Genomic DNA, 27,487 nt, shown 5'->3' with positions numbered 1-27,487 from the left:
GAAAAGATATTTGCTCCAGCTTGCACTTCAGTTTTTGTAACTAGAGATTGTAACATTCAACTGTTAATTCATTTATTATTACCCTCTGTCAAATGTTCTTGGTAGATCTGCCTTCTGGGAGTTTTATTCAAGAGGATATGTCCCATTGCTCATATCTGTGTGAAGCCGGCAAAGACTGCTGTGACCGAATGGCAAGCTGCAAATGTGGGACACACACGGGTCAATTTGAGTGCATCTGTGAAAAGGGGTATTATGGGAAAGGTCTACAGTATGAATGCACAGGTAAGTCTCCAGTTTGTGTGTAACTGTGTCAGTTATCTGTTGCTGTGTAATAAATGATCCCAAACCTCAATGGCTTCAAACTGTAAGTACTTAATTGCTCATGAGTCAGCTGGGCAGCAATTTTGGTCTCAACTCTGTCGACTTATGCATTTGTTATTAGCTATGACTTGGGTAGGCTGCCCCGCTGATTTAGCTGGGTTCTCTTATCTGTTTGTGGATCAGCTGGCTGGAGTCTGGTCTAAAATGGCTTTGTCTGGGACTACTAGAGCTGTCCTTTATGTGGCCTCTCATACACCATCAGGCTACCAAAGGCTTGTTCACATGGTATTGGCAGAGTTCCAAGAGGAAGAATGGAAGCTTGCGAGTCCTCTTGAAGCCTAAGTTCAGAACTAGGAGGAGGAAGATTTGAGGCCTCTTATTTGCAGTCAACCTATAGCCACTTCTGTGTTCTAGGCGTTTAAGCCAAAATATGCCTCACTCTCTGTTTCAGATGGAAGCCAGTATAATTCTGGTCCTCAGGCCACATGTAAATTGTGGATTTGTCACCAAAAAATGCAACATTTCCTTGATGGTCTTTTAGCTCCTCACAAGTCTCCACAAACAGACATCAAAAAACTCTAAAAGTGACATCATTTCAAAATGAAATTCTCTTCATTAACATTTGTAATTCTTCCTGCCCTAGGCTTCCTTACAAGAGGATCTTTATATTTTTAGTATTTTGTTAGAAAGGCAAGAAGAGCCATTTAGGATTCTTGTGTTCTACATTGTATTTTAGGAAATATCTAATATTTGGAAGTAGTACGTGGTTTTCCTGTGAAGGATTTTGTTTGTTCTGTTTTACCTGAAAAAGCAACATGGTTTTTATAACTTTCAGCTTTTTCATGATTTGCTGTTTGGGAAAAATGTATACCCGTGGAAATTAACACCCACCAGGAAAATGTAGGAGCAGTAGGCTTACTTTATGCTGTCCCATGTGATCTTTCATCGCTTGTTTCATGTGAACATTATTTTATTCTGACATTTGGAAGGTTGGTTGGCCTGCTCTGCAGCACAGGAACGGAGCTCTCCTCATCTACCTGACCTGATTTCTCTCCTTCCTTTTTCTCTCCTTCTTCTTGGAGGATATTTCCTTTCTTTTATTCTTGTTGTCCCTCATCTCGCCTTGCTTAATTTCTCTTCTCCCCTGGCCCTGATCCCAGCTGGCAGACACATCCTTCCTGGGTCCGACATCCATGCTCACCCAGCAGAATCACTCCTTTCTTGGCCCTGCTCCCATTCCACCCAGCAGGATTTCTCATTTAAGCAGAAGAAAGGCGGGGGGGGGGGGGGGGGGGGGGGGGGAGGGTAATCAGCCTAACTGCCTCTGGGTTGGCAAAATGCCTCCCCTTGAATCTTCCCACACTTTAATCAACAGCCCAGCTTGGCACTCTCCCCAAAACCCTCTCCTTCCCTCCTCCCATCCTAGCCCACCAAACACAGGCAGAGGCTCTCATTTTCTTTGCTCCATGCTGTAGTCAGCATGTCTGCTTTCCGTGTGGTCCTAGACTGAGCTGCTCCCTGCCAACAAGCCACTGCCGTGTGGCCACCCAACATCCTCAACTACACTGTGCCACAGCCCTCACCACTCCATGGCACTATAATCTTGCATCCCTGGGGACACACTGAAGGAAGAAAGGGAGGCAATTCACAAACCCACTGCCTCCAGTTACCCAAGTGGCTGTGGCAGCTGCAGTCGTACGTTCCAGGCTGAAAGGTACAGCAGTCAGTAGAATGTATGAGATTGGGTGAGCCCATCACTAGAGCTTCAGGTGAAGGGACAGGAGCACTTGCATTGCTGATTTTAGCCAAGAATACCAAGCACAGGGTTTGCTGATCCATCTCTTCTCTTAAATTAGTAAGCTTTAACATAATACCTTTTACATGCAAGATGTAAATTAGATAGAATTCATCGCTATAAATGTTGATATCATCATCTTCAGGATGTGTCTCCAAGGGATTAGGAAAAGTGATATTGGAACTCTAAAATGGACTTTGTATAGTTGCAGGAGGCAGTGCTCATCACTGGCTTCTCTTGCATGCTAGAGCTAAGAAAAAATAAATAAATTATATCCTTCCTATGGCATGAAAGACTCATTACCAGACTCTTATCTTTCAGAAAGGCAGAAGGAATTATTATCTGTAAATCATCCAGTAGTGAAAACCTGGAAGTCGTGAGCCCCTTTTAAAATCCATTTAGTTGACAAATGGTATTGAGCACCTCCGTGCCAAGCCTAGTGCCAGGCAGGCTTCAATAGTGAGCAGACAGACATGGTACCTACCTTCTTGGAACTTACGCTGCAATCACACACATCAATTTGTAATTGCTAACTGTGATGTGTGTTATTAAATAAAAAGGCCTGTGGTCTGAAGAAGGGACTCCAAGGAAGGCCAGACTAAGACTGTCCTCTCTAAACTAAGATCTGAAGGATGATAACCTGATAGTCATTTTATTGCTCTGGAGAGGATGTTACCTCTTCCTGTGAAGAGTTGGAATTCTAAGTATTTATCCTCATTGTAGAAACAATGCCTTTCAGAGGCAAATCATTCCTCTTTAGAGCCAAAAGAAAGCTGAGAGATTATCTGCTCAAAACCCCTCATTCTACAAGAGGAAATTGAGGTCTTGGGATAGATGAGTATTTTGCTCAAGATGGCATATCCAGCCATCAGCACGACCTGAGACCTGAGAAGGGACCCAGGACTCTTTTCTCTGAGTCCTGTTTTATTTCTAAGATACCACACCACTTATTTTGCATTTTTGAAAATAGCTTCTTGTATAAGTTGCTTTTCGGAAACCACAGACACTGAACTGTGCCCAAAGTGTTTAAAAATGCAGAAAGATCTGGCTCAAATTCAACCTCTGCCAACTACAAACTGTATGTCTTTGGACAATTAATTTCTTCTGATTCTCAGTTTTTTTCTGTAAAATGGGCTTAATAGTGGTAGAGTTATATATATATATATATGTATATATACTCACATGTATGTATATATATATCTATGTATATAGAAGTATATAGATGTGTGTATATATGCATATGTATCATATAATATATATTACATTTATATATACCTATGTATTTTATGTATATGTATATATGGTTGGTTTAATTGAGAGAATATATTTAGAGTGCTTAGGATAGTGTCTGGCACATCAATTCTCAATCAGTGGTAGCTTTTATTGTTAATCATTATTGTGAGATAATATAAATATTGTTATAAGAAAGTTAATGAATGAATGTCAAAATAATTACGTCAAGTATTAGATACGTGAACACAAGTGACACCATATATTTTATAAACTCCACTGTTCTGGGCTAGACTAGTGGCCCTAACCTGAGAAACTGTGCTATGGAGAGGATAAGGAAGAGAGAGCTGTGCATGCAGGTGAATACCGTCAAGAACCTTGCACCCACTAAAAGAGGAGTACAGGTTTGACCTGGTCAACATCCAGTGAAACTCAAGAATACTGAGTGAGTGGGATAAGGTGCCATTGAATGTTGAACAAAGGAGAGGTTATTTGCCTTGATGAGGGAAAAGTTACGTGCTGAAGCAGATTATATTTGTTAATTAAGTTCATAGAAAAGTAGAATACTAGAGCTAGCTGTGAGGGCTTTTCTCACCGTTCGCTTGGGAGATGAGGAAACTCCATCCCATGGTCAACTAGGAAATTTGTGGCAGAGCTGAGGAAGAATTAAGGTCTCCCAACGTTGCGTCCAGGGTTCTTTCTTTTTACTAGACTGTCTCGAAGGGTGCCCATGAGACTTCAGAGAAAGCTGATGACTACGATGTTACTGTGATCTCCTTCTCTTTTTCCCTCATTGTTCGGGGTGATTGACAGTCTGGGTTGCTAGCTAGGGTCTTGAAACAGTGACCTCCCGAAGCCGTGTCCACAGCAGTGGCTTTGCTCAAAATGGCCTGAGCACCACTGTCACGTTAAGCAGCTGCTTCATGGACAAGACCCTGACGAATAAAAACATTTTTAATAATTGTGGATCTGTTCCATATCATTTACAGCTTAACTTGAATGCAAGCCTGAATATATTCATTAGAGATTACTAACAAGTAATACTTTGTCAAAGAGTTCAGTTTTAGAAGACATTATTTAATAAGTTTGAACCAGTTTTTAATTTCCCTTGGCTCAAAATTTCTCTGAGTTGGTTTCAAAATAATCAGTGCTTTTAGCTGATGATCCTGGAGAGTGTGTGCTAATAGGTTTTACAGATGTGAGGACCAGATAATAAACAGATAATCCAAAGTAGGATGATGCTTTGTTCATGCATATCTCTTTCACTTGTATAATGGCAGTGGACACAGAAACCATATTTTACAGAAGTTTAAGGCTAAAAAGTCTGTGAGAAAAAGAGAATTTTAGACACAATTGTAATCCTTATAAAGCCATCCTCCAAGTGGCTCTGTCTAAGAGAGGCATTGCAGTCAAAGAAATCCAGTTCAGCAACCAAAATAAATTTCACAATAATACCAGTCTTCTGCTTGATTTTCTCTAATTCCAAAATGGCGATATGTAGACCACAGCAGTTCTTAAAATCTCCCTTTTCTCATCTTCCTTTACCTTAGAAATCATAACTCTTCTGCACTTTCCTTTTCAAATTCTTCCCTACACACATACACACACGCACGCTCATGTACCTTCCAAGCCCTAGCTCAGACCTTTGTCCTTCTTGCTCTCTCCCCTTCATTCTACATTACTCTTTGGGGAACCAGAAATGATGAAAGGCTAGGAACACTTGCATATCAATCTTTTTTTTTTCGTAAATCAATGCTTTATAAAAGGCCTATGATGTATTTCTTTTTAAAAACCTACCTAACTCAGTTTTATTTACTGTAAATATTTTGTATGGCTCAGAAATTCAGGTTGGGGATTTTAACACTGTAAGATCAGGCTTAAAGGATGGAGAAAATGTTCTTTTAGGATTATTGAATTTTGGCTAAGGGAACCATACTGCCAAACTGTGGAGTCTAATGAAAAGAAGATGTTGTTTCCATTTTCAGGTCTAATATTATTTTCTTCACACTTCATCTTTAACATAGGGCATTTGGACAATGCTGCTGATGATGGTGATGATAGCAATAATAACTGATAATGATAGTAATAGCTAATATTTAAATAGCACTAACTATATTCCAGGCATTTTTCCAAACATTGATATATATTAACTCATTTAATGTTTATAATAACTCTCTGGAGTATTGTTCCATTTTAGAGACAAGGAAACTAAAAGTCTGAGAGGTGAAGTATCCTGTCCTGGGTCACACAGCTAGGAGAGCTGGGATATGAACCCGAGTTGTTAGGCTCCAGAGTCTACAGTCTAGCCACAGAGATAGTCAGTTAGCAAATAAACACACAATTAAACATATAATTTCAAATTTTGTTAAGTATTGGTTTGACCCTTATGAGGTCATCAATATTTGATCATTTTCTACCCACAAAATAGCAGCTTCATATGGTTCAACCTCGTACTAGGAAGGGAAAGAAGAAAATAAGTTATATAAATTACAAAGCTACTTTATGTTTTTAAATTAACTCATTCATAGAATAAACTTCAAGCTCCTTAGCATGGTATAAAGGCTTTGCATGATTTGACCTCTATTTACCCTTTGAGCTAAAAGCTGGAACTAGTTAGAGTTTCCCCCAAATACCACGCTATTTCATTCCTCAGACCTTTTTTCATTCTTCTTCTGGCTTCCTTTCCCACCACACCCAACTATTGTCTTTGTTCCTACTTCGTCAGACTAGTGCTTCTAACAGGCAGTGACTTTCTAATTCATTCTGTATCCTCAATGCCTGCCTTCAGAGCCTATAGTAAGTGCTCAAGGAAAAGGATGTAGGTAAGAGGTCAACTTGAACACCAGAATCTTAAGTGGACAAGAACTCCTCACTGAAATCTTGGCAATTGCCTGTTTTCCATGTCTGCCTTGGGCACCACAGGGTCTCTAGAACAAAGGCACATGGTAAGATGTTTTAAAGAATGTATTTAATTTATTTGAATGCAAAATATTTACATTTGGTTAAACTTTGTCCACAATAAAGCCAACACAGTGTACAGTTGGTTTACGAGATTAGTCATTGTTAGATGGCTAGATCATCAAATGAGTTGTGAATAGCCAGTGAACTCCTGTTGTAAATCCAAGCAGTGCAGCTGTTCTGAATTTCCCCTGAAGGGATTTGAGAGATGCCGAGTATGGAGACAATAGGCATCTTGAGGACACTGCTCCTTTGCAGAGATTGAGTCCATTTCAGTGAGTTTGGAATGATTAGCAGATTGAAAATTATAACTCAATGGGGGCCAAGGCTGAGGGCTGGATAATGAGCCAAAGCCCCAATTATATTATTTTTCATAAAAGGAGGATACACTATAGAAATAGAAACACTAGAATCCTTATGTGGGAATATTTTATTATGCATGTAAATACATGCACGCAAATCCCTACCCCCACCCTACACTCACACACATTTTCTTGCCTAAATATTATATCATTCTTTTGGAAAGAGAAAGGACAGAGAGCTCTAGAAATTCTTGAATGGAAACCAAAACATTTGGAAATCTTGTTCTCTGAGCAGAGCTTAGCTGACTTTTTTCCCCAAAAACATCCCCAGTGGTGCCTGGTAAGGTGTAAGGAATTCAGACAATGTATTCCTATTTGCTTTTTATGAGGGAATATTGCTAGCATGTTGACACTGGTTCCCATCAACCTAAGGAGGAGGATGGGTCATGGCTGCCTAGAGTAGGCTAATGTGCCCAGTTTTGTATGGAATGGGGTAGGTATTCCGTCCTGAGAGTGCATCTTCCAGTCTGTCATGATTTTATAACGGTTTTCGAAAATGCATAGAATTAGGTGTGGAATATGACCAAATTTCTAAGTCGATATATTGTATTTTTCAGTTCAGTCATTGTATTCTTTAGCTCTGTCACTTTTATTTGGTACTTTCTTAAATTTCTATTTCTGTTGAAGTTCTCCCTGTGTTCTTCTAGTCTTCTCCCGAGTTTGATGAGCATCTTTGTGACCATTGCATTGAACTCTTTATCAGGTAAATTACTTATCTCCATTTCAATAAGGTTTCTTTCTAAGGTTTTTGTCATTTTTTTTGTTTGGAGCATATTCCTTGGTTTCTTCATGTTGCTTGACTCTGTGTTGGTTTCTATACATTGAACGGCCACCTCTCCCAGTCTTGAAGGAGTGGCCTCCTGTAGGAGATGACTTTTATGGTTCAACCCTGCCCTAGCTCTTGGTTGTCTCTCAAAACTTTGAGATTGTCCAAGCAGCCCATTTTATTTTAATGGCTCCCAGGAATTAAGGGTGTGCTGAGACTTGTCAGTGTCCCAAAGAGAAGAATCTCAGTCAGCACCTAGATTCAAGCTTATTGGAAGGAAGCCAGACCCTCAGGCAGCAGCTTTTAAAGTATGCAAATTTATACAGTCCTGTGGGACCCCAAGTGTAAGCCCCACTGGCCACCAGAGCCAGGCAATCTGGAAGCTTCCCTGGGTGGCAGGTGCAAAAATCGAGGCTCCACATAAGTGTATAAGCTCCTTTCTGGGAGATGTTGGCGAGCTGTAGCAAAGCAGAAAGAGTGCAAAGATGGCATCTACCTGCCTCCATTCCCTGACAGCACCTCTATAGACCCCTATTGTGTGCCAAACCTGAATTCTGCCACTCACGCTGAAGCTCCAAGACAAGCAAATAGGCCTCTTTCACAGAAAGATGGGGATGTGTTTCAGTTGGCTGTCTGTGCAATGCCTTGGGTGTGGTTGCCTGCCAATTGTTACAGTCCCATGGGACCCAAGAACACTAGCCCCCCTGGCCCCTAGAGCCGGGCGATCAAGTGGCTTCCCCTGGGCAGCTACCACAAAAACTGGGGCACCAGGTGCATGTGAAAGCTTCCCTCCAGGAGATCCTGTCGCTCTGGAGCATGGTAGGGAGAGAGCACAAAGATAGTGCCCTCCCTTGAAGGTCTCGGAAAGGATGACAGTCAGCACTTAGATGTGTGTTTATTAGAAGCCTCCCCTCAGGCTGCAGCTATGATGATAAGCTAACAGGCCTCCTTCACAGAAAGACTGAGCTCCTGGATCTGTTGCCTCTTGCTGTGCCCTGGAGCCGTAGCCTTTTAAGAACTCTTTCTCCATTGGTTATAGTCCTGTGGGACTCCAGAGTATGGCAGAGAGAGAGGGTATAGATGGCCCCTGCTGGGGAGTTGAGGGGAAGCCTAGTGTTAAAAGAAAAATGGCTAGAGCAAGGAGAAGGAGAAGATGGTGTGTGCCAGCCTGCAGGTTCTTAGAGGTGTGCTAAATTAGATGCCTGCCCCTCTGGCGGATACGTTAAGATTAGCAAATGAGCCTCATCCACTTGTGTGGGCACCTCTGGATCAGTTGCCTCTGCACTGAGCCCTGGGGTGTTCTTGAGCTCTTTCAGAGGAGTTTCTCAGTTCCTTATAGTCTTATGGGTCTTGTGGACGCGAGCCCCATTGGGTTGCAAAGCTCAGTGTTTTGGGGGCTCATCTCACAAGTTCAGGTCTTAAAAGTTGGGGTGCCTGATGTGAGGTTCAAACCCTTCACTCCTCAGGGAGAAGCTCTGGGTTTTGAGGTCCCTCCTGATTGTGGGTTGTGCTAAGGGGATGGGGTTTAAGGTGAGGTTGTGTCTTAGTCTCTCCGACCTGCTTCGATGTGGGCCTTCTCTCATTTGCCTGAGGCGTAGGGTGCTCAGACAGTTTTTAGGGGTTTTGCAGAGTAAGTTGTTCCATATGTAGCTGCAGAATCAGTGTGTCTGTGGGAGGAGGTGAGCCCAGGTCCTCCTATGTCGCCATCTTGAACCGGAGCCCCTCAAAATCAGTATATTGTGTACTTTAGAAATACTTGTAAAAGTATACCCAATATTCTAAATTTGTCAAAATGAGGTTTATGACCTGTTCCTGCTTATCATTGTAAAATCTTCCTTTTTCCATTCTTCTTTTCCCCAGCCCCATTATAAGTAACTCTTTCCAAAAACTATGAAAAGGAGACAAAAGGAAAACATTTAACATCTGCTAAATCAGTAGTCTTCAAATATTTTTGCTCAGGGAACCCATGAAAAAATATTGAAATCCCACATACCCCTTATTGATTTTTAAGTAGACATTTAAAAGTTTTTGGCAAGATTTTAAAAGATGGTGTTTCCATAGTACTGTATTGACATTTTAAAATAAAACTGTTATATCATTTTTAAATGTACTCACTGAAATCTAAATACTATAGCAAATTTGATTGCTTCTAGTAGTGTCCATCTGTGAACAAGAACCTTTTCTTAAGGCAGAAACTTTACATGATTTCTTGGTTTCTTAGATCTCTTCCGTTCTGCTTCTACCACATAATTCTTTTCTAATGCAATCAATTTTTATATCTTTAAGCCTTTTATTGAGCACAGAATTCTACTTTTCTGCTATAAAATTTGTAGATATAATTCGAAATTAACTTTTAAATTTTCTCTGACCAAAATTGCTTTTCAATTGAGTTATTATTATGATTATTTGTCTATAATTTGTCAAACGTATTATACATTTTTGATACTTATTACACATAAAAATAAGATACTATTGGAGATTCATCTCTTAATGAGATGGATCATTAATTAATTCATGTATCCATGGATTTCTGTTATTCACTATTAGAATATGAGAACATGCAGCATCAATTCCATTTTTATTTTTCATTTTTATAGGTTTTAGTGCTGAAAACCTTCTCTGTACAAATATGTAGAAGGACTTGAAAAAGTTGTGTTAAAATGACGTTACTCAATTCTTTGAGTTCCTCCAGAATTACATGCCAAAAGTTAACTGAGTTATCCATCATCAAAAAAGTATTGTAAATGATTTATTAGCTGATAATTCCCTTAAGTCCTTTTTCAATTTTATTGAAATTGAAGAATTGGAAAAACTTTTGACTTGCGAAAGGAGTTGTTACCCAATCGTTATCATCATTCACTTTCTCAAATTTCTGGGAAGTCCCCCAAAGAGACTTTACTAGGACTTATTAAAGACTACCTGTTCCTCTTTCACTTGGGAGCACCTAATTGTGTTTGGGAAAACCAAAATAGTACAAATTTTAATAAACCTTCAGCAATTCAATAGTTTTTGATAAAATTATTTTGCTTTACAATGTGCATTAATATATTCTTATCAAAATCTTAGAGTCATAGATTTAGTCTAATTTATGGACAAATATCTACCATGCAACATATTTGTGAAAATATTTTTTACAGTCAAACCTGTCCTCCAGATCAGACTTACTTTAGGAAAGAAAAAGGCTAAATAAGCTAATACACATTCCAGCGGTAAGCATATTACTTTAGAAATCTACAGTTGATAAATGAAGCAGAGTGCCTGCCCTGAGTTTGTCAGCTGGGTGAAATAAGTTGCTGTCACGTTCAATATTTCTTATGGACATTTTCTTCCTCGCTTTGCCCTCATAGGACTCCTCTAAAGAAGTGATATATTTTTTGACAGTAGTCAGGGATTGAAAAGGAAAAGTGGTAAATGAACAATGCCTTCACTCCCAGCTCTGCACCCTACAATGTATCTGCATTCAAAACATCCCAGAAATGGACCAAAATACTCCATTTCCAATGTCAGGAAATATTGAAAGATATTAAATTGAAACATAGGAAAGATAGGGAAAGCTTCTTAGAGGACTTGTTTATTGTACCTTAATTAAAGGAAGGTTTCCAGATATCTAGATTTTTGAATTATGCCGGAGGTTTATCACCTTGGGGCAATTCACCCGAATAAGATTTAGAAGGGGTGAAATGTATGCATTTCTTTTGAAAAATGAAGGGCAATTGTGAAAAGGTACCATAGATACTTTCTCTGGCACGTCCATTTAGGTAAGACTACATATGAATGCTGAGGTTCTGGAAATTGGTTCTTAAAATGATTCATGCCACATTCACACGTCTCTTGCAAAATCTTTGCTACTTATGTTCCTCATTTGCAGAAGAGGAAACAGTGTGTTAAAGAATGTAGGAAGTTTTCCTAGTGTCATTCAACTACAAAGAAGTTAGCCTGCAGACCCAGCTCTCTGTGATCCCAAAAATCATGCTGTCTCTGTGCCATTATGTTGCCTACAATCCATCCATAGCACTCAGTGCACAGTCATTATCTATCAAGGAAACGATCCAGAAATATTTTGCTGCTCTTTCAAGGTTACATTTAAAATAAACAGTTGCTTCTACGTTGCAGCTTAACATCCCAAATGTTTGGTTCCATGGGGTCTGCAGCACAGGGTTGATGCTTTCTAAATGTTAGATGATTAGCCAAAGTTGAATAGTAGCCAGTGTTAGCAATTTGAAAATGATAGCCCAAGCTAGAGGAAATCAGGCTCAGTGGAATCATGATGTGTTCTGTAGTATGCTACATGCTAGTGGTGCCAAGATAGATAAGATTCAGGTGTTATACAACTTGCGTTCGTAAATAGTTATTGATGGCAATGAGTGGCATGAATCCTACTTCTGTCACTGACTGTGTTTTTCTTGGCAAGTTCTTTGACTTCTTTGGACCTCAGTGACCTTGTCTATAAAATAGGGTTAATAGTAGCAGGATTGTTATAAAAATTAAATGAGATAATGTGTGTAAAAAGTTTGTTACAGTGCTTGGCATATATAAGTGCTTATTAATTTAGATTATTATGCCCAACCAGTGATGGTTCTCAATAGGGAGCGATTTTGCCTCCCAGGGGACATTTGGCAATGTCTGGAAACAATATTGGCTGTCACAGCTGGAAGGAGCTACTGTCATCTAGTGGCTAGCAGCCAGGGATGCTGCTAAACATTCTACAGTACACCAAATACCCGCTGACAAGTTCCAGATGTCAATCTCGACTGAGCTTCAGAAACCCTGTTCCATATTGACAAACTGAATTAATGCTTTAACACAAGATTCAAAAAACATTACTATATCTCTTTTTAAAGTTTTAGAAGAAATAATAAAGCCACATGATTCTACTCGGGTGAAGTTATCTCTTGGGTGTGAACTTTGCAGCACCTTATGCTCCAGCCACCCTGTACTGCCTGTGGTGGCTTAGACACTTCAAGCCTTTTCATGGCTCCACGCCTGTGCATTGTTGTCCCCTTTGCCTAGAATATCCCATGTCTTGTGTATCTGTTCAATTCTTACCAGTCCTTCAGAATTTGCAACAAGCTCACTTCTCCTAGGAAACTTTCCCTCTATTCCTTCTCGCCCTGGCACAGTTAGATCTAGATTTTTTGATTCTCTTAAACATCATTTTTCTGTTAATGCTTCCCACATGGTATTATCATTTGGGGTAAGTCTTTCTTCTCGGATATTCTGAGAAATCCTTTGGGGCAGGATTATGTCTACGTCTCCTTTTTTTTTTTATGGCCTCTGCTACACAGCCCATGGTCTTGGAGTAAACATTAATGCATTTTGAGTGAGTGAATGAATGAGTAAATAAATAAAGCAAATACATGTTTAGATACTAGAACACAGCATATGGAAACTCTGCTTGGTTCCCAACTTCCTGGGAATTTTCCACTCCTTGTTTGGAGAAGTGAAGGTGAACTAGTCTACTGACCCTGAGAAGCACTGGCTTGGAGTCAAAGTAAGCCATCTGGAAGGCCAAGTTCAACAGTAGGAAGTGGCCAATCACACATTTATCTCTTTCATGTTATCTAGTTCCTGAGATTATTATCCAAATGTAGTCCTAAAACCATGATATTGTGTGCCTGTGTGTGTAAAGCTATTTGCATGTCTTGGTGATTGATGGTTTAAGGTGGTGTTTTAATTCATAAAACACTGCGAGACAGCATTCCTGGGTACTGTGGATTTTTACCATTTGAACAATCATTTAACGAATGTATTATTTGCAAAGCATTATTACTATACATAGCATGTTAGTGGTTGGGAAATTTTCCATTAAAACTTGAGATTTATAAATTGTGTCAAAATCTGGAAGCAATTACATGAAAATAAGTCATGAACTATAAAACAAGTTATGAGAAAAAATCAAATACACAGATACATGAAATATTGAAGATTTAACCATAAAAATTAATAAAGCAAAATTGTTCTATTTCACTATTGATATTTAATATTTTAAACAAAAGAGTTTATTATTTGCATGTAATTTGCATGTTTATTATTTGCATGTAATATTATTGTCTACCTAGAAAATCCAAGGAAATCAATTGAAAACCATAAGAATAAATAGAATAGATTTGTAAGATAGCAAGATAAATATTTCAAAATCAACAAATTTTTATGAGGAAACATTCAGTTCAAAAAATGTGATGAAATCTCATTTACAATAATAAGAAAAATAATATATTTCCTGAGAATAAGTTGAAAGAAAATTATGTGACCCTCAAGAAGAACTATAAAGTTTTATTGAAACTGATATATGAATAAGTTCAATTTGTGAATTTATACAGGAGGAATACTCCTCTTTAGTCATTCTAATGCTCCTGTATACTCTTCATCATATCCTGTTCCATGTATCCAGGTGTCTACAAAGCAATTGTCAGGCGTGAAGAAATATCCTTGACCTCCAACCAGCCACACCACTGTAGTGACCTGGATACCCTAGTCTCCAAGATGCAGTTTCTCTATCTTGGATATTTCCGGATGCACTCTGAAATTTTGCTTCTCTGCCTTTTGCTCCTTTATTCTTCATCACACTTTTTCTTTTGAGATAATTCTAGTGCCATATGCAGTTTTAAGAAATAATTCAGAGAGATCCTGTATATTATTTTTCTAGTATCTCCCAATGGTAACATCTTTCAGAACTGTAGTATAACATAGTATAGTATAATATAGTATATTATAATATCACAACCAGGATATTGACATGGATACAGTCAAGATACAGAACAATTCCACCACCACAAGGATCCATAATGTGCTCTTTTAGAACCCCAAACACTTCCCTCCTACCCCTGCCTACCCCTACTTTAACCTTTTGCAACCGGTAATCTCTTCTCCATTGCTATAATTTTGTCATTTCAAGAATGTTATGTAAACATTCCTCTAGCAGAAGGAGGGAGACGAGGAGCATTGCCTTGTTCTTGCCAGGTGAACATAGAAATCCAGCTTCCTCACATTGCCCCCATTGACACTGATGTGTGTGTGAGGGAGATGCTCATTACTGCTGTGGGTGGAAGTTCTGGCTATTTTCTAAGCCTCCACTGATACCAGGCTGGCTGGGAGGAGTAGGAGTGCCTCTTATTGCTCCCCACATGGTCTCCACTGACACTACAAGGAGGGGACCCCTTTACTGCTTGATGGTAGTGAAAATCCTGACTCTCCACTGGGCCTACTCTGACATACTCCAATGGGACAGGGGAGGGACCCCTTGTTACTTCTGGATGAGTGTGGAAGTGAGACACAACCTTCACCCCTGTGGTCTCCATAAGCTTGAAAGACCCATCTCTCTACTTAGCCTCCTCTGATACCACTCTGGCAGAGGTGTTGGAGTGCCTCGCTAGAGCTTTGCAAAAGTGGAAATCTGGGCTCCCCACTTGGCCTCTGCCTGGTATGGCTGGGGCTGGGCCACAGTTTTTCTGCAGTGTTTGGATGGAGTAGAGTTGTTGAGTAGTTATTGTCTAAAAGTGATCTATCTTACTAGGCTGCCCTTTACTTCATCCTTTGGCTAGAGAGAGCAATATTTTGTTGTTTGGGGTTTTTTTGTCCATTCCTATTGGTGTTTTTGGGTTGTCAGCTTCTTCAGCTCTAAGTCTGAGATATGTGAGGAAAAAGGAAACCCCAAACTTAGCTCTAAGCCAGTCTTTGGGTCTCAAGGTCCCTAGATGGTCTACTCCATCTTCTGTCTACTTCCGGAAACAGAATCCTCTTTTTTGTGTGTGCATCATTTCCTCTCTGTTGACAGGTTTTTCCATGTTTGTTGTATCCAACAGTGATATTGCTCTTTGTGTGTTAACTTATTTAGGGACACTCTGTGTGGAAACGTGGTGCTGTCAGTTTTTCCCATGTCTTATGCCTGATGATGACTTTTATTTCCACGGAAACCAAAAGTAAAACGGAAAAAAATAGTTAATGGCCAATAAATCAAGGATAACAATTTTAGAAAGAGTTATGGAGAAAAACATAAAAGCAATTAAGCAAAAAAAACCCCAAAGCATTAATTAATCGTAACTCAAACTTCTTAAATCATCTTTATGTATAGGGATATATGGGAGTGAGTGAATCATACCATGTGTTCGAGAATTAAATGTTGTTGTCCTTCAGAATTGTTCTCCACAAAGTAATCTTGTCACATACACTAACTTAGAACATTGTCATTGTTCTCATTGTTTTAAGGATAAAGTACTAGCTTTTGAATGTGGCGTATCCAGCCTTGATGGTTCTGGCACTCACTTTTCTAGGCTCACTTCCCTGTACTCCGGCCAGAGGGAACCCCTCGGTCTTCAAGAAAACCCTCTCTTGCCTCTGGGTCTGCATCTGTTGATCCCTCTGTCTGGAATGCCATCACCCTGCTCCCTACACCTTCCCTCACTTCTCTGCATGATTCTGGTCTCACCTCTGAAATCAGTTTGACCAACAAAATTTACCTGACCTCCTCACCCCTGCCCCAAGTCTGGATAACATCCCTCTTATGTGTTGTCATATATGTACAGTAGTCCCCCCTTATCTGTGGTTTTGCATTCCACAGTTTGTTGGTTGACCACAGATGGTTGACTACATCTGTACAGAGGGTCAAAAATTTTTAATTTTACAACTACTTGGCTACAAACATGATTACCCATGCTGTTGTTGTGGAATAACCAGTTCTCCAGTTGGTTACATAATATAGAGAAAGTCAGACAGTGTCAGAGCCAGTAAGAATTAGCAGAATTCTCATCTGAGGATTCTCACTTGATCCTCTGCACCACACCCTACTTTTATGGATGAAGTGGGAGAAAGGTGGTGACATGGTGAAATTTAATGTGTTGAAAGCATTGCAATTGCCAAAGTAAAATGTTTGCAATTTTATTTACACACAGATTATTCAGAAAATAATCCAAACATTTTAATATGGGAATAAGCAAAAAAAAATTACTAGTTAAGTGGCATACTTCAAGGTGCAGTAGACTAGACCACACAGATCATCAGAATGGGCGGTAGGCAGAATGGATCATTCTGAATCAGGTTTTATGGAAACTGCAGAAGGAATCATTTAAATCTGTCCCTTGACCTTTTGAACTATTTATCTAAAATCTTTTACGTCCTTTGGAAGATATGGTTCTTGCACAGTACTTGTCTTAAACTAGCTTGTTATGAAATAGAGCTATAATTACTATAAAGAAGTCAGAATGTGTGTCATGAACCAAGAATTATGATTAATCTAGTTCTAATCAACTGAGATTGAATGAAAATAAAAATGAAGTGACATATATGATATACAAAATACCATAGCTGTTCAAAAAGTATTTACTTTTAGTTATGGAGGTAATAGGAATTGAACTGGGTTTTAAAGGATTAGGACAGTTAGAAATGAGGATACTGTTGTGGAGAATGGAAAGTACAAACGTGTGATGGGGACTGGAGGTAGCTTGTATGGATGGGAAAGTAGGCTAAATCTGTAGAACTAGTGGGATTCAGGGCAAGGAAGGTAAAGAGTAGGGACAGAATTATACTGGGACTTGAATTCCAATCTACAGAGATAGCCTTGGGTTAATTGGCAACTGCAAGCCATTAAAGAGTTTTGCGCAGGAAAATGGTATGATCAAAGCTGTGTTATAGGAATATTAATTTGGCATCTGTGGCCAGAAATCACTGAATCTGAAGTAACCTAGAAGAAGAGATGTATCGTTAGAGATTACAGAATCAATCAGGTCATAAAATAATAAGGTCCTAAATTAGTGTAGCAATAATGAGCATGGACAACAGCAACTGATATAATCCACATTTCCAAACCCCCAAGGGCCTTCAAGTCTTATTGAAATGAGGTAGAAAAGATGGGGAAAAAAAAGGATCAAAGGCAACTATGGCCTGAGACTTTAGTCATAACTTACCACTCTTTATAGGACCCAAAGGGAAACAGATTTGATCACAAACACCAAACTATACTCAGAATCTTTCTTCCTTTCTGACTGCTAAGGTCAAGTGTTATTAGGTCCAATGTGTGCCATTCTCTCATTGCTTAAGACTGCCTAATATTCAGCAGATATGCAGTACAGTTGTAAAAGTTGTTAAAATATTGAAATACTTATGTACTGGTTGGTAAAAAGCTGCTGCCCCAAGTCCCTTAATTGCCCTTTTAATGATCTGACCCATTTTCCAGGCTCACTGGCTTATCCCGCAATCCAGCACCTAGAGAGGTAGCATCAGGCACATAAGTGGGCATGCAGAAATCTGCTTGATGCTATAGCTAATGTCTCTTCTCATCGATCAATGATCATGCCATCCTGGGTTGTAATATTTTGAATGTTATGGCTAGGATGAAGTTTTCTCCTGGAAGGTTCTCAAGTTCTTCAAGCAAATGGACTTCTGTTAGGCCTACACATGTCTGAATCTCAGGGATAGATCCATGCTAGGTTCAAGTTGAAACTCTGTTGCACTGAAATTCACAGGATTTCACATCTAAATAATAGTTAATTGATAATTTTAAAAACTGTTAATACCGAGTCCTAAGGAGAGTACAATAAGATATGTACTTTTATTCCTGAAAATGGGAATATAAAGTAATAGACAATAGGCTAATGAGTTTGAAAAGTTAATGTTATTTTGCCTAAGAAAAATTTTTTAAGTGGAAGAAAGATATAAGGGAATGAGATGATTATAGAAAATTTGTTTATCATTGTAAAAAATTGGGATCAATCTGAATATCAAACATTAAAAAAATAGTTAAACCAGAGTTGTTTAGCTTATGATAAATTTTATTTTTGTCTTTATACAATTCTGAGTTGTTAGCAATTTTGGAAAGAATAAATAAGGTTAAAGATAATCCTAAAATCTCCAGAGGCCTTTCCTAAAAGTGCATGCCCACAAAGCTTTTGGGCCTTTTTTTAATGATCTTTATTTTTATTTTATTTTTTGGGAGGAAGGGATTCTTTTTCATTTATTTTATTTATTTATTTTTATTGAGGTAACATTGTTTTATAACATTAGATAAATTTCAGGGGTACATCATTATATTTCGATTTATGTATAGATTACACCATATTCACCACACAAAATGTAATTACCATCTGTCACAGTCCACATGTGCAAAGGTTTAATTATAAAACTCAGGATGATCTCACATTTCTTATCCAGACAGTGGACACCTTAAGAATATAGAGTTTTCAATGAAAAAAGACTTTGCCTTAATATTCTTTACTCAGCCAGGTTGTATTTATGTGTGATTCTATGTGCATATATATGTGTGTACACATATATTAATTCTTAACATATGACAATTTTGAGGGTTTTGGCTTTGGTTTTTGATAGACTTGTCCTAATCCATCAGTAATTGCCTTTCTAGTCTGAGCAGATGCTTAAATTTGCAACATGGCATCCTGCAGCTTGGGTGCCATTTGCTGCTATGGCACCACAGACTTGCTCAAATTCACAATTTTGTCCAAGTAGTCTGTCTTCCAGCCAAATGAGCTAATCAATACCAGGGAGATTGGCAGGATGCTAATTCATTTCACACAGATTCAGATGTGCAGAATCCAGGGCAGTTAAAAGTCTCCTCACCTAATTCATTGATCAAAAAAGAATCTGGGCTGTCTGATAGAAAGAAAATCCCTTGTATGCATGCATTGGTCCTTGTGTTGTATTTGTGTAAATGTTGGCTCCGCTTGGGGAAAACTGGTTCTCTTCTAGTGCAAGGGATCCTGTGCTCAAAATCCTAGCACCACTATTTGTAGGAACAGATTCCTTATTCAAAACAAATGCATAAAGTTGAGAAGAAGCATAATATTGTAATAATAGCGAGCCTTTCTCTGGGGGCCCAGATTCTTGCTGGGTTCTCTACCTACGTATAACAGAAACTGGGACGTTTGAGTTGCACAATTCCTGGCAACATTGTAATTCACATGAATTGGCACCCTTGGAGTTGTGTAGTGCACAGCCTGAATCTAGCTGATGCAATGCCCTAAAACTATATTCTTTAAAGAGACTCATTAACTTTTAAAGAGGAATTGTGCAAGGGACAGAGGCTCTTCATATTTATAGAGATTTTCAAAAAATTAATCAGATTATGATAAGGAGGAGTTTTATAAAATGTTAAGTTACTGTATAATATATATTATCAATATTAACTAAAGTACTTATCTAAGGAATTGATGCTTAGGGGATAAGATAGATTAGAGAGAATGGAGACTTCTTTGTATTTTACAAATTCCAAACTGGTTGATGTTTTATTTTATTTCAAAGAATTGCATTATCAGCTAAAGAAGAATCTAATGTTAGCACAACATGATAACTTCAAGAGTCACACTTCCAGTAATAGTAGCTGATAACCGCCAAGATGTTTCTGAAAAGAGAAAGTGCTTATTTTATCAACAACAAAAAGAGCAATTAGGAAATCATATTTGGTACATTTCCAGGGGGGAGATATTTCATATTAAAAAGAAAAAAAATACCCCAGCCCTTACCATCACTTGTGAAACTTGTTCAAACCACAGTTTATTTCATCTTTTCAACTTTTTCTTGGTTTTAGATGAGGAATTTTCCCCCTTGGGAATCAAAGAAGTTGATTACACCTCTCCCACTAGAATTGTGCAATGCCTTTAAATAGTTCTCCTGAAGTCTGTTTTCCATTATCATTTGAATTTCACAATACATTTCCAAATGCGCTTTTGGATATTTTTATCCAAAACACTGTTTTCCAGTGTTATAAACTCTTGATTACTCAAAATGTTTTGGAGGGTATAGTGCAAGGTTGGTTCCTTTTTATACTATATTATTTTTAAAATAAATTATAAAATCCGTAGACAGAATCTGACTGGTCATATGGAAGATTTCTTTAACTTACTTTTCAGTACTCTTCTATTTATAGAATCATCAGATGTTAGCACTGGAAAGGTCATAGACATGATTAATTGTAACTTCTGTATTTTGTAGGAAAAGAAAGTCACTTGCCGGTGACCCCATCACTTATTAGTGGAAGAGCCAAGATTGCAACTCAGTTGTCTTGACTCCAAGTCTGATGTCCTTTCACTTCATCCTACTGTTAGTCTCTCTGCCTTGAGTCTTCCCTCCACACTAAACACACCCTCTACTTTCCAGCAGAGCTTGTTTTTTCTTGCCTTTCTTTGGTTGAGTGACTGCTGGGTCAGGCAATGGGATGGGCAGTGGCAGAGTCAGATAACTGGGAGACTGAATTCACAAAAACATGTTACCCACTGAGAGAAAGAGACAAGTGCATATATCACACACAGTGTAATATGTGCCAGAGCAGAGGGAAGGGTAATGTGGTCTGGGGGCACAGAAATGAAGGCGATGAAAACTGTCTGAAAAAGTTGGAGAAGCTTTGAAAAACGAGCTAGTCTTGAAGGATGCTGGAGGTTCACTCAGAGAAAGGAAAGGCTATGCAAAGGCAGAAGCTGAGTGGAAGTTGGAAAGGGAAAGAAAGGGAAGTAATATTTACCAAGCACCAGAGCATCTGCTGGGCACAACAAACTTATAAAAGAAATTCTCTCTTTGATTGGCAAGAAAATTAAGAGTTGGGGACATTATTCTAACATTTACTGAACGCCAACTACATGCCAGTCATTGTCGCTCTATTTACATTATTTCAATTAATCATAACAAATTTATAAGGGATGTACCACTAATATTACACACAAAGAAACCAAGTCTCAGAGAAATTAAGTAAATTTCTCAAACTCCTAAATCCAGTAGATTGAGATAGGGAGGTGCAGTGCAAAACCAGGCTCTACTTGATTCTGAAGCAGGTTCTAACAAGGAAGTGAAATTCACAGGTTCATTAGCTGACAGGCGGGAAGGTTACAGACAGATCAAAGATGTCTTTCTATGTCAGAGTGAAGAGAGAGAGCCTCATCCTGTTGGTGCAGTTTTTAGGTAGAAAGCGATTTGATCAAATTTATATTTTAGGAAAATGTTCAGGCAGCAACATCTAAAATGGACTGAAGGGTAGAGATGAAGGTTGAGGGAGTAGAAAGAGGACTTTGCTAAAAACCTGGATGAGAGATGTCACGTTCATATCTAAGATAGGAGCTGATGGAGGGGAGGGGAGGAAATGCAGAGGATTTTTAAGGAGTTGTTTAAAATCCAAACAACATGATTTTCATTTGGATATTGAAGGAGATAGAGAGAGAAGTAGGAATCAAAATGATGTCTGAGAGTAGAGAACCAATAAGAGTGAGATGAAATAGAGGATTTGAGACGATGACTCTTTTACATGTAATTTTTATATACTTTTAATTGTTTTTACACAAGTAATACCTATTCAGTGTAGCAAAACTAGAAAATGTAGATCAGCAAAAATAAACCTTCAAACCTCGTAATTCTGCCATGAATGTGTACCATGTATGCATATCCTTAAAGATCATTTCCTTTGTCTCATATATGTATTTATTAGCCAAAGAGGATCAGACAACACGTATAGTCTTTGAAACATGCTTTTTGTACCCCAGCTACATAATTTGAATGACTTTCCATATCGAGAATTATATTTTTATGGTTAATATTCCATTGGATGGATGTATCATAAGAATTTAACTAACTCCCCATCTCTAGATGATTGTGTTGTCTCCAATGCTGTGTAATGATGCATAACAATTATACATACATTTTTGCTTGCTTTTATTTGGGACAAATTCTTAGAAATGAAACGCTCTATCAAAGGGAAAACTCCCTTTGGGGTTTTTGATGTCTACCCTCAGATTGCCCTGCAGAGTAGGAGAGAACCTGTTTTCCCACATGCCTGCTGGCAATGGGTATTAACATCCTTTTAAAAATTTGCCAAGTTAAAAGGTAGCCACTAATTTGCATTTCTTTATTATGAATGAGGCTAAACAGTTTATCCTTTGATTTTTGGTCGTTTACATTTCTTCTTCAGTAAATTTGTAGTTCTTGTTCTTTGTCAGCTTTTCTACTGGAGTATTCATATCTTTTCATGTATTAGAAAAAGCTCTTTACATATTAAACTTCTGTTTCTCCTTAAGATAGGAATTTGTTTGCTTTGTGAAGATTTTTGAAATATTTAACATATTTTGTACGTCCAGTTATTTTAACCTGTATATCTAACTTATTTGTGGTTTATATCTTATCAACAGGGTTAAATTAACCCATTATTACTATTTATAATGGCTGATATGTTTGGTTTTACTTCCATAACTTTAGTTTGTGCTGTTCTGTTTTAAATTCTTTCTTGCTGTTTCTTTTATTTCCTATATTTTTCTATCTTTTTTTCCCAATCTACTGATTTGGAGGTTATACATTTTTTTCTGTGTATAGTTAGGTGTATTTTTTTTTTATTAATGTTATGATAGATTACAACCTTGTGAGATTTCAGTTGTACATTTTTGTTAGTCATGTTGTGGGTACACCACTTCCCCCTCTGTGCCCTCCCCCCACCCCCCCTTTTCCCTGGTAACCACCGATCAGATCTCCTTGTCTATATACTAACTTCCACCTATGAGAGGAGTCATATAGAGTTCGTCTTGAACCTGTATTTTTCTTTGAGTTTTATCATATTGGTGTAAATGAAAAGAAATGAGAAATTCACCTTCTTCCTCTTTCCACCCATCTCCTGGTTTCTCTCATATTTTAAACTTTTCTTCTTTATATTGTGCAAAGATGATTATTTTCTTCCATAGAGCATATATTTTTTCTTTATAAGAAGGGACTTTAGTTGATATTTGTTTTCATTTTCACAATTATTTTAGCAAGATATTTAGCAGCATACTATATGTTCCACCTCTTTCCTAATCCCAAGCAATTTATTGGATGCAATTTTTTCCCATTCTTGAGTTCTTTATTTAGATTTCTTCCTCAGTCAATGAAATATATCTTTATTTCCAGAAGCCACACACATCCTTGAAGGTCTTTCTCTTCCCTCATTTTTACCCATAGCTTGCTGAGATATAGAATTTTGGGTTCATAATATTTTTTCCATATAGCTGTATATCTTATTCCATTCTTTTTCCTGGCATTTGATTTTGCACAGGAGGAATGAAATATCAGTTCAATTTTCCCATTTATAAGTATCTTGTTTTTCTTTCCCACATGCTTGTAATGCTTTTCCTTCATCCTGGATGTGAATCACATTTTATTAATTTTGCCTGAAACTTGATGAGTTTTTTTGTGCTAAAGCTTTAAGTAAAGAATATATTCTTGCATGAATAGCACAACTATTACTTCTCCTGTGTCTACTCAGTTCTGTTCTGGAGTTTTCTTTTTACTGCCTCCAGTAACAATTTTAATTTTACCGTTATAATTTATATTTTCTTTTCCATCTCTGTTTATCTTAATCATTTTCCCTTACCCAGCTGCTGACTTCTGTTTAAAGGACATCATGTTGTTTTGCATGTTCTTGAGGATCTGTGCAAATATTTACTGAAATTTTTGTAGACAGAAATATTCAGTAATATGAATAATTCAATAATGATTCACTATTTAGTAATACGATGCTTTGAAGCAATGTTCCCTTTCTTTATCCTGAAGTATTTTTTATAAGTCACATATCATTATAACTATTTTTAAAATGTTTCTCTCATTCTTAAATTGTCACAGATCTATCCAGATCTAGAACTTTCTACCACATAGCATGGGAAAATGTTTTTAAATATAATCAAGAATTTTAGAAGACGTTTTTTTCTAACAATTACATTATGTTATGCATCTTGTCTCTTAATAATGATTGTTTACATTTTTAGCATATTATAATGATGAAAACAAGGACTTTAGCATCCAAGAGACCTGGATTTGAGACACAGCGCATGTGGTGGTAAAGAACTTGGCTTCTGGATCCAAATTATCTTGGTTCGACTCCCAGCTCTGCCACTTACTCACTGTGTAACTTTACCAAGTTATTTAACCTCTTAGTGCCTTAGTTTTCTCATCTATAAAATAGGATTAATAAAATTATTTACTTCATAGGTTTTTTAAGGAAATTGAAAAGCTAATATTTATAAAATACACAGAACAGTCCCTGGGGCATAGTGAATGCTATATATATATATATATATTATATTTGCTTTAAAATTCTAGCTCTAACCTCCCTCTCAACTTTGTTGCAAACCTCAAACTGATCTAAAAAAAAGAATGAAGTCTTTTTGAAAAATAAATGAATAAGCCAGAGCTTATCTACCCAGAAATAGGTATAGACAATGACAACAGGAAGAAGAAAGGAGTGTGCTACCATTTAAAAATATTTGACTTACTAACTTACAACAAGATAATTGTAATTTGAATTTTCGACATAAAGAGGTAATAAACCAATGTTAAGTACTAAAAAAATTCTAGTTCTGTCACCTGCTAGCTTAGTAATTTTAGTCAAGTAGTTGAATCTGTCTCCATTTTCTCATTTTACAATGGATATAATAATATGAGTATAATTAATGCATTTATTGATAATACTTATTAGTACTTATTAACACTATGAGGATTAAAGGAGATAATTTGTATAAAATATCATCACATAAGTGTACATTATTTGGTTTCTACATGCATGCTGGGACTCTACGACATTTAATTGGCTTAACTCAGACTGCAAATCCCTTTCTGCCACAATTTCTCTATTATTGAATTTTTAATTTGGGGTTATTTTACAGATGTGTAACTGCAGAGACAGTAAGTACAAACTCAAAGCCACACTGTCAGTGCAGAGGGAGGATAGGAAGCAAGGTCAATTAAATCCTGCTTTTAATCTTTTTTTTCTTGAGCCTGAGAAAAGCAGGGTCTTTAATTCTTTTTTCTTCAAAGGGCCTATTTCCCATCAGTTGGATTATTTCCCTTAAGCCCTTCACTTTTCCTACCCTTTGTCGAGTGCTTTGAACAGAAACAATGGGCTAAGTGCTTTTTGAGTATCTACAGTTCCTCTCTTCTGCTGGGAGAGGGTGCTGGGGGTGCCGTGGGGGAGGGGAGCTGGCCAGGTGGGGGGCGGTGGAGTATGGCGTATAGCATGTTTATCAAGATTTTTTTGTGTCGAGTATCATTGATTCCTTTTAGTCCCATAGCATACATTGCTACTTTGAATTTTCCCACAAATAAGCCCAGCCATATCATGCTGCATTGTGTTGTGATTATAACTAATTGTGGGACATAATAGGCCATTGTACAACCTGCAAATGACAAACTGCATCACTCTTTTTAAGAAAAAAATCTTGGTTTCTCTCTTTGCTTGAATTTTACTATTATTTCTTTAAAAAGGTGTTGTTTGGATTTTCCCCCTAATTAGTTTCAAAAATGTTAACTCTCAATTGATGTACCACATAAGATGGACTTGCCTGAGTCGCTCTCTGCCCACAGCTTGCCCATCAGGGACATACAAACCAGAAGGTTCGCCAGGAGGAATCAGCACTTGTCTTCCATGTCCTGATGAAAATCACACCTCTCGACCTGGAAGTACGTCCCCTGAAGACTGTGTCTGCAAGGAGGGATATCGAGCATCCGGCCAGACCTGTGAAGGTAAGTCTCCCACCGCTGGCAGATAGGAAATATAAAAGCTGATCTCTGTTAGGGAAATAATGCCAGTGTTTTCATCCAGTTCATTTAGAATGATCTTTAAGATTCCTTTCCCTAATCATCTTTGGGGGGAATCCTTTGCTTTTATTACATAACATTTCTTCATATCTTGCTCTGGAGAAAGAAGATCTGAGACCCCAGGAGTAATGTAACTATGAAACCAGAAAGATTTAGTACTTGGAAAAGATCTGAAAAGAATCTAAAAGAAAAAAAGCCACAAATTTAACAACAAATTTGAATAACAAATAAGCTAGTTTGGGCCCTGGTGATAGTTAAATCCATTTAAAGAAAATTGTTTATGAGTAAAGTGTCTCAATATTATTCATATCAAAAACTGAAAATGTTTATGGGCCAGCCCAGTGGTGTAGTGGTTAAGTTCGCATGCTCTGCTTTCGCGGCCTGGGGTTTGCTGGTTTAGATCCCCGGCACAGACCTACACAACACTCACCAAGCCATGCTGTGGTGGCATCCCACATACAAAATAGAGGAAGATTGCCACAGATGTTAGCTCAGGGCCAATCTTCCCCACCACAAAACTAAAAATGTTTAATTATCCCATAACGTGTATAAAAAGCTGTGGCTGCTGGGATTTGTAGCACAATATGCTGGCCTTAATGGTTCTTTATCTCATGCCACCTTAATTAGGAATGAAAATCGCTAATAACATGTGGAGGTCAAGAGCTAGAAAATGTATCCACAAAGATATCAAAATTAGAAGAATTTAGGGCTTAAAAAATGATATTTAGTCTGTATTTAAAATTTAATTGGGAATAAATACCTAATAGGAGTGAGATGTAAGGGTTCTTCTTCCAGACATGCACTTAGAATTTCAAATGCAGTAAATAGGAATACTGTGAGTAATTTAGCTCTATGTATAAAATGTCCTCTTAAAAAAGAGAAAAATGGAAGATGCTTTATAGACAAAGGCTAACTTTACTTTTTTATCTTATTTCTGTAAATGTTAGTTGTTCACTGCCCTGCCCTGAAGCCTCCTGAAAATGGTTATTTTATCCAAAACACTTGCAACAACCACTTTAATGCAGCCTGTGGAGTCCGATGTCACCCTGGATTTGACCTCGTGGGAAGCAGCATCCTCTTGTGTCTACCCAATGGTTTGTGGTCTGGTTCAGAGAGCTCCTGCAGAGGTATGCAAACTGCCAGTTCACGTTGTTTATTGATTGTCTTGCTTGATTTCCTTGATTTAAATTCTAATGGAGCAGTAAATTCTTAGTTTCTTTTCATTTCATAGACCACAGACCACAGAAAGAGAAAAAATTATAGGAAGTTTGAAGTCAGAACTACTAAGTTCAATTGACCACATCATCATAAACGATGCCCTTTATGCGCCTTTTATGACCAAGCAAAGGAAGGGCCTGCCTGGGAAATGAGTGGACAGGTGACCCCAATCCTCAGATTTCCAGCAGCCAGAGGCAGGGTGCCAGGGAGAGTGTGAGAATGGTCAGAGTGGGGGCTTTGATGCCGACTGGGACTGCAGAACTTAGGGAACCACACCAGTATTCTGCTATAAGA

General features: G+C 37.9%; 1 protein-coding gene across 1 annotated transcript in view; it reads left to right on the top strand.

Annotated features, from left to right (window-relative positions):
* The window catches only part of SVEP1 (sushi, von Willebrand factor type A, EGF and pentraxin domain containing 1), a 166,670-nt gene that overhangs the window by 29,825 nt on the left and 109,358 nt on the right, over positions 1-27,487 (top strand). The window contains exons 3-5 of the mRNA XM_046663234.1: positions 106-282; positions 25,742-25,900; positions 26,923-27,102. Coding sequence (XP_046519190.1) covers positions 106-282; positions 25,742-25,900; positions 26,923-27,102 — 516 coding nt within the window. The remainder of the gene's footprint in view (positions 1-105; positions 283-25,741; positions 25,901-26,922; positions 27,103-27,487) is intronic.

The sequence above is a fragment of the Equus quagga genome, chromosome 1, assembly GCF_021613505.1.
Source record: "Equus quagga isolate Etosha38 chromosome 1, UCLA_HA_Equagga_1.0, whole genome shotgun sequence".
In the NCBI taxonomy this organism is placed as follows: Eukaryota; Metazoa; Chordata; class Mammalia; order Perissodactyla; family Equidae; genus Equus; species Equus quagga.
The sequence above is the reverse complement of the archived record's forward strand: the minus strand, read 5'-3'. Positions and strand labels throughout refer to the sequence as shown.